Source organism: Neopsephotus bourkii, unplaced genomic scaffold (genome assembly GCF_033783945.1).
Source record: "Neopsephotus bourkii isolate Nb327-2 ecotype Australia unplaced genomic scaffold, CSIRO-AGI_Nbou_v1 NB_1525, whole genome shotgun sequence".
Taxonomy (NCBI): Eukaryota; Metazoa; Chordata; class Aves; order Psittaciformes; family Psittacidae; genus Neopsephotus; species Neopsephotus bourkii.
Window position 1 is genome coordinate 719811 of NW_026902001.1, and position 12288 is coordinate 732098.

The following is a 12288-nucleotide window of genomic DNA, read 5'->3' on the forward strand; positions in this document are numbered from 1 at the left end:
GGATTAACAGTGATCCTGCTTGCTGCAGTATCATTCTGTCCTTTAATTGGGCTTGGGGTTAATTCAGCTAGAGAGCAAGTAGGTAAGAGAAAACTTGGGGGCAACATCAGGTAATTGGATACTCCTGGAATTCAGTTCACTGCGGGAGGAAATGAGTGGGAAGCACTCATCATTCCAGTTTTCCAAACCTGCTCTTAGATGTTGGGAACACTCTGGCAGTTGTGTTTGGTGGTGGTGGTGATGGGATGCCCAGAAGAGACAGACAGGATGAGCACCACCCCCCCACCCCGGAACCTTATGACCCAGGGTGGGGAATGCCCTGTTTGTTTGAAAACACCCATATCCAGTGCAATTCCATCCCAGAGGGCTTCCCATCCTTTTGGCTACTGCAGGACCCCCACTGACTCCTACCCTCCTGCCAAGCAGAAGGATGTTTTCTGGAGAGTCCCTCTGTGCGTGGCTCTGAGCTGGATATAGAAAATAAACCCATCCTCTTGCTTGTTGCCAGGTTGCTCTGATCCCCAGCATTTAGGTCCTGTGCATGTGCTGGTGACACGGGCAAGACATTCAGACGACCTCAGTCCTTACCTTATCCAGGCATGCCACAGCTCAGAGCTGCTAACCTTCACTACCCTCTGGACACAGGGTTGCTCAACACATACTTTGCTGTTTACAGCTGTGCTTTGAGCCCTCTCCATTATGCAGTTTTAATCAGTTTCATGCAAGCCCTGTTGATTATGTATTGTTTCCTGATCAACCCACCACATGGGACCAAGCCAAGGGCTGTGCAGAAAGCTGAGGGTATTGCATGGATGTGATTATAGAATCATAGAATCATGTCGTCCAAGGTTCTGTCCAGCCTGGCCTTGAACACCACCAGGGATGGATCATTCACAGCTTCTCTGGGCAACCCATTGCAGTGCCTCACCTTACAGTAAAGAACTTCTTCCTTATATCCAATCTAAACTGCCCTTGTGTAAGTTTTAACCCATTACCCCTTGTCCTGTCACTACAGTCCCTAATGAAGAGTCCCTCCCCATCCCTATAGGCCTCCTTCAGATACTGGAAGGCTGCTATTAGGTCTCCACGCAGCCTTCTCTTCTCCAGGCTGAACAGCCCCAACTTTCTCAGCCTGTCTTCATATGGGAGGTGCTCCAGTCCCCTGATCATCCTCATGGCCTCCTCTGGACTTGTTCCAACAGTTCCATGTCCTTTTTATGTTGAGGACACCAGAACTGCACACAATACTCCAGGTGAGGTCATGCCTAACAGCTTGGTCACCTTGTTGGTGAAAGACACTGAGCTCACCATTGCCTGTTTCCCTCCAGCTCCTGTTTGCCATTCATTACTTCGGCCTCTTCATTCTCCACCTCTCAAGTTCAGTGTTAGTGGTTCCATTAATTGTACAAGATCCCTCCCAGGCTTAAAGGCTTAAAATTGGCGGTGTCCTGCTCCCCCATTAAAGCGTGGGCACAGGGCTGGCTTTTTCCCAGTCCTCTAGTACTTTTGATGACTGTTCCAAGACCTATTGAAAACCACCATTAACTATCCAGACAGCTCCTTGGCCACCTCCTCTACAACTCTTGCAAGTTACTCAGCTCTGCTGGTTTACAAATATAGAGCTCTATCGGCTTGCTGTTCTGTGCATACCTCCCATGTACTCTTGGAAAGTATTTCATTAGCATGTTGTCTTTTTTCCACCAGATACCAGGAAGAAACATGCACTGAGCATTTCTGCCTTTTCTATGTTATTGACGAACCTTCCATTTCCATGGAATATCGGCCTGCTTGCTAACGCAAGGCTCCTTTTATTGAAAATCCTGGGAAATACGTGTCTGTCTTTAATTTCCCTGGCTTCTGCGGTCTATTAATTACTACCAGTTCCCCTTTTGTTCTTTTTGTGTGTTTATATTTTATGTGTTAGTCTTGGCGGCTCTTTCACTTCCTTTCCAAGCACTGGTGGGTTGCTTTTTGATGGTTGGTTTGGTTTTTTTTGTGGGTTTTTTTTTTTATGTTTGTTTGTTTTTTTAAACAAAGATTTCTGTCTCCTTAACTGCTTTTTGGGTAAAATATTCGTAAAGGCTTCTCCTTTCCCAGCACATTTTTCAGTTACAGCCTTTCCCCAGACTGATCTGACCTGTGATTATTTTTTGCTTTGTGAAACAGGACCTTTTAAAGTGGCAAGTATATAAATATGTTACTGCTTTGAGCTTCACTTGGTTTGCACATAACAAATGTAATCAAGCCATGATTGCTGGTGCCTAGCATGGTGAGAAATGCATCTTCACCTGCCGGGGCGAGGCTGAATGTGGAATTCCCTCATGTGGGAGGCAGTATATTTGCATTAGGAAATCATCTTTCATTTTACTCCTTAGATTCTAAGGACATTTTAATATTGGCAGCTCAGGACCTCCAGCATCCATCGCTCTGCCTGAAATCCCCAGTGATCACAAGATTCTTATTAGGTATTATGGATGTGGCTGCTTAAAGATCAGATTGTGTCAAGTCCCTGCAGTGGCATGGTGGTCTGCTGCACACCCTTCTGCCTCATGCTTTATTTCCAGGAATATTAATCCAGGAACAACCTGGATCTTTTATTTCCATGTCGCTGATGACTTGGAACCAGCCTGGGACCACTGGTGCTTGGGAGATGGGGATAGCAGCTCCCAAACCAATCCCAGCATGATGTGGGTCTGGGCCAGCAGATCAAGACCTCTAAGCACAAGTGGTAATCAAACAAAAAAGGTGGTTGTAACACAGGGTGAAGTACTCCATCTGGAGAAATCTCCCCACCAGCCTTAGGAGTGGGGCTCTGTCATATATTCAGCAATTCTACCTTGTGCAGGTGGGTTTTGCTGCTGCAGTTTCAATCCTTTGTGTCTTGTGATTTCCCAGTTGTATTTTTGTTCGGAACAAACATGGTCCAGTGTCCTCATTCCTCCTCCATTACGTTACCAGGATAACGAGCCCTTGTCTTGGCTGGCTGGAATACCCTCCAGGAGCTTTTCCTGTTGAGATGGAGGTCAGCTGAGCTCTACAGCTCCACCATGGATGGCCTCACCCTGCGGAAACACAAACCTCCCTACACCACTTAAACAACCTGGTATTCAACTCCACATTCAGCTGCCTTTTCCCTTTCTTTCCCTGTGAGACAGGGATGATTTTTCTAAGCTCACGTCAATGTGCTTCCCCTTCAGCATCATTTGGGTATCCCCAGGAGCTGCCCACAGTGTGTGAGGTCCTGTGAAGCCCTGCTGCTAGTGCCAATAAACATCCTCCCCCGTGGATGTAGACCCACTGAGTTGAGAAGCCTTCAAATCACACCTCATGCCTGGGCTTGGGGAGGACAGCACACTGTCCCTCCTCCTCCTCTCCCCATCCTCTGTTGTTCTTCACAGGATCACATTCCCAGAAGAAGCTGCTTGCCTTTCTGGGATGCTGGAGATGATTTTCTGAGCAGCTGGACCCTTGGAGATACATCCCTCCGCTCTCACGCTGAGGATGCAGTAGCAGCATGCATTCCTCCACTTAATCCTCTCTCTCATGTTGATCTGTGCATGTTCTTTTTCTTTCTCATGCATAGCCAAACTTCCCAGCAGGTTTTCTGCAGAGGCTGGGTCTCCCTGATGGGCTGCACTTGTCTTTCTGAACCATGTTGTACATCAAAACTCGTTGCCTGCATCCCCCATCCCTCCAGGAGCTGTTCCGTTAGCTCTTTATAGGGCCAGGGTGGTTTCTGCATGCAAGGGATGAGATCAGCTGGAAATCTGTGCCTTTCCACCAGTGATTTTGACAGCAAGGCACGCCAGGAATAAGCTGATGCTGATTTTATTCTGTACAATTCGCATTGCTCCCACTGCTCAATGCTATTTTGCCATTCATACTCAGTTACTGACCATAAGCTGATTTGCTTTTTATTGTATTGTTTCCATCATTATTCTTTTATCCCAAATGTCAGCTCACTCCCCTCATCCACATGTGCACCAGGTTATTAGAAAACCAACTTAAAGGCCTATCTAATGCTGTCTGTACCCTTTGGGACAATGTCTCCAGAGTTAGTCAGATATACTGGAGAACTCCTGCTGCAGCTTAAAGACAGTCCAGCTCCAGCTCTTTTGCCTGGTACTCCCACAGGCTTCTTTTATCTGGCTGCCAACATGGCTTTAGGTGATTTTTGGAGCATCCTGAAGCCCATCCTTTATACCCTTTAATAACCAAGGTGATCCTTGCTGACCAAACCCTTCACTCCAGCCCCAGGGCAGCAGGGCAGGCTATGGGCACACCACAGAACCTAAATGGTCATGAACCAAAGATGTAACACGTGGCTGCACTTTTGATGTAGGATCTGGCCATGAAGGTGCTGTTCCCAAAATTATACTCATTTTAAAACCATGCACCTCCCTTGACAGCCCTGCACTGGCACTTGACACAAGCAAATCTCATTCTTCTTCCTCAGCAGATTGTTATTAGTGATTTGCTTTTTGCCAGGTACCAGTAAATATGCTGTCCTTTTAAACATTTCATTTAAAACATAGGTCCTTTTAAACCTATTTTATTAGGAGCAGCATCCCACGCTGAGCAGAGGTGTTTTGCACATTAGTGTGTGCACAGGCATTAGCCTATGGTTTCTCTACCCCATTGAAGTCCATAGAAGGAATAGCTGGCCATTAATTAATGTGCTAGTTAACACATAAAATTACTATAAATGTGTTAAACTACTGACAAAATACCAGAAAGGGGATGGAATTTCTTTTCTTTCTCTACCAAAATTTTAATATACATTTAAGTAACTCCGGTTGTAGTGTTGTCCTTGGAAAGTTTGGGGGTTTCCACCCAAAGTCTCTTTCCATGAAAACATGGGAGCTTGCAGTTGCCTAAAATGCAGTACCTGAAGTGTGTGATTTTGAGGAAAAAAAAACCTTACCAAAACACTTCAATGTACAAGGAGGGCAGTTCCTGCATTCATAACGGGGTCAGTGGGGTCTGAAAAGACATTTTCGATTTCAGTGGGAAATCTCCAGCCACTTTGGTTGCATTTCATCTCTCCGTCTCTGAGGCAGAGAAAGGTTTTCTTCCAGATGAGCCTGGTGATGTGTTTCAATGGATGGACAAGAAAAGGCATTGATACAGAAAGAAAAGCCTGAGGGGGAAGGCACAGCCTGAAACTTCCTATAGGTGGGCAATGGAGGCACATACTGGGTGTAACCATCCCTTCCATGGGGATGCACATGCCTAAATCCTGTGGGTTTCCATTACCAGGGTTTGTACAGCTCATTTTTATCCTCGAGGTTCTGGCTGAGCTGAGTCTCGAACCCCAGTTAATAGTCTTGGCTCAAAACTAGCTCTCAGTAACTCCAGTTGTGATGGCAGGATGCAAATAGAGCCAGTGCTCCTGGAAGTCCTAGTGGAGATTTTCCTGAAGAACTGTGTTTCCATACATTGCCCAGATTTTGCCTTATAAGGCAAAAAAGTGCCTTGTGAGCACCGTTTTTTTTATTTCTGAGAGCTCATCCTTTACTCATAGAATCATAGAATAACAGGTTGGAAGGAACATCAATGATCATCTTGAGGTCCCTTCCAATCTCCCCACAACTTACACTTAGGGAAATTCCTGTTGGGCACAAGAGGAACATTTTTCTCAGTGAGAACCAGACATTGGAATAATCTCCCCAGGGAGGTGATGGATTCCCCAGCGCTGGACACTTTAAAGATTCAGCTGGACAACATGCTGGGACATCTTGTCTAGTTCATGCTTTTGCCAAGGAAATTTGGACCAGGTGATCATTGATGTCCCCTCCGAACTGCAATCCTGTGATCCTATGATTTGACTTGTGATAGCACCCAGGAGGCTTCACTCCATAACTGAGTAAAATAAGGCTTATGGGCCAATCATTCCTGGATCCTCCTTTGAGCCCTTCTTGTAGATGGGATGACATTCGTCTTCTTCCAGTCTTCTTGGACATCTCCAAGTCTCCATGACTTCTCAAAGACTATAGAAAGCACCCTTGCAAGGACCTCATCCAACTCTCTGAACACCCTCAAGCAAATAGTGTCAGGGCCCATCCTTTTCATGGAATACCAGGTTGAAAGGGACCCCAAGGATCATATGGTCCAAAATTTTATAGGGGTCAAGCTCCTGTATTAACCTACAAACCAACTTTTGTTTTCATTGCTGATGGGTTTATGTTTACATCAACCTGGATTTTTCCTTAAGATCTGTGCATTACACTCATGTATTAAGACAAATATACATGCAAACAGCCCTGCACAGACACCCCTGTGCAACATATACTTGTCACACTTAGAAGCAAAGGGGTGTATGGCCAGTGGCAAGAGCATCTTCCAGAGGGAAATGCCTGGACCAGCATCCCATGTGCTCCAGTGGCATGGAGCTGTTGCCACTGCCTGGGGAGAATTTCACATCTTCAGCAATTCTGGACAAAAATAAGAAACAAATCTGTGGACAGGACTGGTGGGGGCTTCCTGCTGCTTTGCCCCTTTCCAACGGATAGGAAGGGCCCCAGTGAGGTGCCCTGTGTTGAAGGGAGAAGACCAAGGTGTGCATCAGCCCAGCCAGGAGGGGATACAGCCGGGACCGCTGCCATAAACCTGGAGTGACAGCACGGCCTTTCCATGAATAAATAATCCGTGTTGCAGTCGCAGTGTGCTGGACCCGGCACGGAGCGAAGTCTGCCCGGAGACTTGGCTCTGCCGGCGCTGAACAAAGGCGTTTGGCCCTTTCCCGTTGTCCCCGCACTGGGAAACGGGGACCCCGGGTCTGGCAGGGAGCGGCCGCCCCTCGTCGCATCGAAGGAGAAGAGGCGGGAGCGGGGCGGGGGAGAGATGAAGGGATAAATAGGAGCATCCCGGAGCCGCGGCGGGGTGCCGGGGGGAGCGGGGGGCTGCGGCCTTGCCGGGGAGGGAGGCGAAGGAGACGCAGTTCCTGTCTCTTTAAATCCACCCTGAGCCCGGAGCCGGGAGCTGAGGCAGAGCAGAAAGCCCAGGATCCTCTCATTAATAAGCAAGGATTTATCCCCGTAGGGAGCAGGAGGTGGTGGTGCGGGCGGGGTTGGGGGGGAGCGCTGTGCGAGCGGAGAGAGGCCGCTGCCCAGCCCCTCACCGCGGCATCCAGCCTCATTCCCGAGCATCCTCCGGCTGAGATGCGGGATCCGCTGGGCGAGGCGAGCGGGTCCTCCCGGCAGTGAGGTTTGCTGGGGGGGCGGACAGACAGACTGACGGACGGGCAGGAGGGCGGTCTGCGGGGCGAGGGGTTGCGGGGGGGGGGGTGTGTCTGTAAAGATATAGCGGAGGCGATGTCGAGTTTTTAGGGCGCGGGTGCGAGGCCCGGAGCGGGGGGAGCCGAGCGGGAGCGGCCGAGGCGCCGCATTGCTGCTGAGCCGCCGCCGCCACCCGGCAGCCCCGCATCCCCTCCACCCGCAGCCCCGCATCATCCCCGCATCATCCCCGCCATGCCGCCGCTGCCGCCGCCGCCGCCTCCGGCCCCGCGCCGCAGCCAGGCCGGGCGGGCGGGCAGCCCGGGGCGCGGGGCGCAGCGGGGGCTGTGAGGAGCCGCGGCTCTTCCCGGGGTTCTTTCTCCTTCTCTTGGAATTTGGCCTCTTTTTTTTCCCTTTTTCCCTATTTTTCCCTTTTTCCCCCTATTTTTTTTCCTCCCCCACCCCCGTTCCCTGCCGTGGATGGTTTTTAGGTGGAGTCGTTTGCACCAAAACCCAATAGCTGCTGCTGTTCTTGCTGCTACTTTTTTTTTTGTTGTTTAATGATACTGTCTCCACAGCAGGGGAAGAGAGAACTGATCCTGAACGTACTCCCAGAGAATGAATAATCACAAGAAACTGGCTTAAGCAGCTCCCTTGGATCTGGTGCATGATTGCGACTGATCTGATTTTTAAATTCTCTTTTTTCCCAAGTCATCGTTCGCATTTTATTTCCTGCTTTTTTTAATTTTTTTTTTCCTTTTTTTTTTTTTTTTCACCTTTTTGGGGATTTTCAAACCGAGTTACATGCATGTCCAGTGGGGGAAGGTTTAATTTTGACGATGGAGGGTCGTACTGTGGAGGCTGGGAGGACGGAAAGGCTCATGGCCACGGAATCTGTACCGGCCCCAAGGGTCAAGGTGAATATTCGGGCTCCTGGAGTCACGGCTTTGAGGTGCTGGGGGTCTACACTTGGCCCAGCGGCAACACTTACCAGGGCACCTGGGCGCAGGGCAAGCGCCATGGCATTGGCATGGAGAGCAAAGGGAAGTGGGTGTACAAAGGAGAGTGGACCCATGGATTTAAGGGACGGTACGGGGTCCGAGAATGCACTGGAAATGGGGCCAAGTATGAAGGCACCTGGAGCAATGGATTACAGGATGGCTACGGGACAGAGACCTACTCGGATGGAGGTAGGTGCTGCATTGATACCTTCCTGGCTAGGGTGGGTGATGCTGTAGGGTGGAAACCTTCAAACAGGGATCCTGGGTTAAGGCTGGAGTCTGGGAGTTTGCACCCTGCTGATGTGGAGGGAGGGATGCCCATACCCCATAGGAGACAGGGAACCAGCCCGTTGTGGCATCAGCCCAGCTCTTTGCCACAGGTAGCCCCACATGTTCAATGGGTCCCTGGGTGCCAGGTCCTGCCCCCTTCTCTCCTCAACCAGGGTTTTTGGGGATGGGAGCTGGCTGCACTGGGGAGGTGGGGGGGGACACGACACCCAGCTCTCACCCAGTGGTGGTTGGAGGATGGGGATGGGCTGAGCCATCAGGAAACAACCCAAGTTGCACATGGGATTTGCAGTTCTCACTGCATCACTGGGACCTGTAGGATTTATATTGAAGCAACCCAAGGCAGGGGGGAAGTGAGAGTGTGTAGGGGTGTCCAGAGCAGACGGGAGCACCTCTAGTGCTGCCAATGCTCCCAAGGAGGAGCTGGGGTCTTTGTGTGCCCTGCAGCCCCTCCAAACGCAGTCCCTTGCTTAATAACACCAGGCAGAAGACTTTAATTCAGACAAGAGTCTTACATTCCTAGTTTGCAGCTTAATGCTTAGCACAGGGGCTCAGAGGGATCATCAAAGCTATTCTCTGCCGTCAACGCGGCTTAATGAGATGTTGAAGGGAAACTGGGATTAAATGAAAAACAGGAAAACCCAATTGGAGCGACCCAAAACAAAATATTGCTGGACTTAAACAAGCTTAAAGGCTGAACTAGGGGAAGCAGCTGGTGCTTTGCTGTAAGTGGCTGTATCATCCTGTCTCATGGTTTGTGGCTACTTCCATCTCTATTGCCACCATAATCCGGTCCAGGCCTACCTACCAGTGGCTGAGGGCATTCAGCACCCCTGGCCCCTTCTTTCACTGTCAAATGTGTCCATCTAAAGCAGGCTCTTTTTAATTATTATTTTATTTAAGATATTATAATTTTCCATTATTTTGCTTCATTAAGGAAATTACAGCATTGATGAGCTCCATCGCAGCCGTCCTGAAAGGTGCTGCAAGACCTTTCTCTATAAAACCTAGTTGGTTGCTTTGTGATTATACAGGCAGGCAAGATTAAACATTTCCTGCAGCTGCTCTTTTATGCTCTGGAAGGGAGAAGTGGAACAATATCTTGGGTTTTAATGATAATTTCATGCTGGTGGCTTTCTCCTAAAGGCAAATAGAGCTGCAACCTTTTGTTTCAGCCGCCTGGAATAACGCTGGGGTCTGGGCTGGGATCTGCCAGGTGTGCGTTTCCAAGCCATCGATAAATCCCAGCAGTCCTTCAGCTGAGAATAAAGCTGCTTGGCCAGAGAATAATTGCGGTCTCCCACGTTCAAAGCAGTCAGGAGGAGATGTGGGGGGGTTCTGTGTGCTCAATGTGAGAGCTGTCTCCCTGCTCCCCTTATGGCATTCAGCCCCTACCAGGGGAGGGTTGCAGGAAGGCAGGCAGAAGTCATAACAAACTACAGCTCTCTGAGGGCTGGGTGTTGCAGGGCACACACGTGCCCCCAGGCCAGCACTGTCTCCATCAGCTGCAGCGCAGCAGTGGTTTGGGAACCCTGGGGAGCATCCCCAAACTGGGGTGGTTTACCAGCGGTTTCACCGTTTCTGAGAACCTACCAGAAGCAAAGAGCTTCCTCTTCCATCTTGTCAGGCCAGACCAGCCTCTTGGTGCCTGGGGACTGAGAAGCTGTATTGGATGTTTATCAGGTAGGGAGATCAGTGGGGGAAAAGGGCAGCGTCTGTAGCAAAATGCTTCCTCAGGCACTCTGAAGCCTTCCTAGGAGGGGAAATGCAAAGTGAGGGTGGTACCTGTGGCCAAGCCCATTGTGCTGCCAGGAGCAGGGACACCCCATGCGCGCCCCGATTGGGCTCCTCCACACCAGCTTCCCCCCATTTCAGTTGGGCACTCACCACGGAGTGACTGAACACAGCCAAAATTGCACATTCACCAACTTGGTTGCAAAAGTATTCAGAGCCCGTGGCCCTTTCCCAGTTGCCTGTATCGGTTCTGGGTGGAAAACCCCAAAGTTGGACATCTCCAGCCTTTTTGGATACTGAACGCTGATGAACTTTGAGCATTTAGATGCAAGAACCCGATGTGTGCAGGAGCTCTGCTGGAGGGGTGGCTGAGTAGCTATGGCACAGAGGAGGCAACTGTTGGGAAGGATGTTTCTCATTAATCTATTCAAGCTATTACCTTCATCAAACTGAAGTATCCTAGAATCCTCGCCCCAGCATCTGTCACTTGCCACCCACAGATAAATATTCATCCCTTGCATTATGCTTTTTTAGCACATCAACCATGGCTAGGGGATGGGTCCCTAAACGCACAGCGAGGCTCTGGAAGTGATGTGCCCCAAAATCCATGGGTTTAGCTCCAGTTTCACCATTCCCTTACACAATAACGGGTGAGGACAAACCCCAACACTCCACCAGTGAGTCTTGGTCAGCGGTACTTTGCGTGGCTGATGCGCGTGTGTTGATGCACACAGGGCTTGGACACTGAGCAACGGGATGCGGTGGCCTGACCCACGCTGCCATCCCTATGCCCTGTCTCTGCTCGCCGCCCCGGGTGCCGTCCCCATCCCCACGCCGGGTGCTCGCACAGGCACGCACGCTTCCCCCACATGCAGCTTGCAGCTCTCACACCTCCCACACGGGCACACTCATCGCCATGCACACACGCCTCTCCTCCCCACGCCGAGGAGACGCTTCGCCCCTTCTCATGCATACCCACATGCACATGGTCTGCCCCCAGCCCAGGGACAGCCCTCTCCGACCCGTGCATGCACCAGGTGAATGCGAGCTGTGTTCCCTGGGCTGGGTGGATACGTGTCCATCAACGTAAACCTATCCCACAGAGCCCAACTATGCAAAAGCAGCCTCTCTCTTCCCTTATAAAGCCCACACTTTGCCCAGTCTCCTTGGCACACGCCTGACCCATGTATGGCACATGTATGCACTGTCCTGTTTTTCCCCTGCACGCTCACGTACACTTGGACCCCCCTAAACCTCAATACTGTGGACATGTCCTTATCTTTCTGCCAGAAATCCCTGCTGCCCCCATCCAGAAGCTCCCTGGTATTACATAAACCAGGATCCTGATGGTTGCTTCAGTCGGATGCTGGAGTTGCACTGCTTATTTGCTGGGCCTGATTCAGTCCAAGTCCGGAGAGGGAGCAGGATTGCTCCCTTGCTTCAGGTGAAAGGGGCTGAATCCACCTGGATCAGTACCAATGTGAGCCGGAGCCTCTGCTCTGGTCCTTGCTGGAGCTGGTGGAACCTCTCTAGAGCAGGTTCTCTAAACCTCCTATTGGAGACACCCACCTGAGCAGGTCTGGAGACATCTCAGCTGATTTCTGCCTCTCTGTAACTCCTTGGACAGATTGGAAACACTCAGGGATTTTACCCTGCACACAGTTGGAGTGGTAGCTGCAGGCTTGCCACAGGAATCCTAGGGCTGTGCATTGGGTATGGGTTTAGCTGCTGAAATGGTGGCTGTGGGGAAAGGATGAGGTGGGGTGCAGGAAGGAAGCTCCAGATCTTCTTTTGCCCTTTCAGTGCTGTTTTTATCCTCCCTCCACCTCTCCCCACCTGAGAATTTGGGATCCGAAACCAGACAGGGTCTCAAGGAGGGCACCAGCCCCTTGCTTGAGTTCCGCTTGCCCAGCCAGCCCTTAGGGAATGGCTCTCAGTGATTCCCTGGTCCGTGCTGGGTCCCTCCCTCTGCTACCCACATCCCAGGTTCCCATGTGCTGCACACAGCCTTGTTTCTCAGGAGGGCTACCCCAAAACAGACGGGCAGTCGC

General features: G+C 50.5%; 1 protein-coding gene across 1 annotated transcript in view; it reads left to right on the plus strand.

The window, feature by feature from the left end:
* The first annotated feature begins 7655 nt into the window (after window positions 1-7655).
* Window positions 7656-12288, plus strand: part of LOC133221224 (junctophilin-3) — a 37392-nt gene continuing 32759 nt past the window's right edge. The window contains exon 1 of the mRNA XM_061369932.1: window positions 7656-8404. Coding sequence (XP_061225916.1) covers window positions 8023-8404 — 382 coding nt within the window. The 5' untranslated portion in view covers window positions 7656-8022. The remainder of the gene's footprint in view (window positions 8405-12288) is intronic.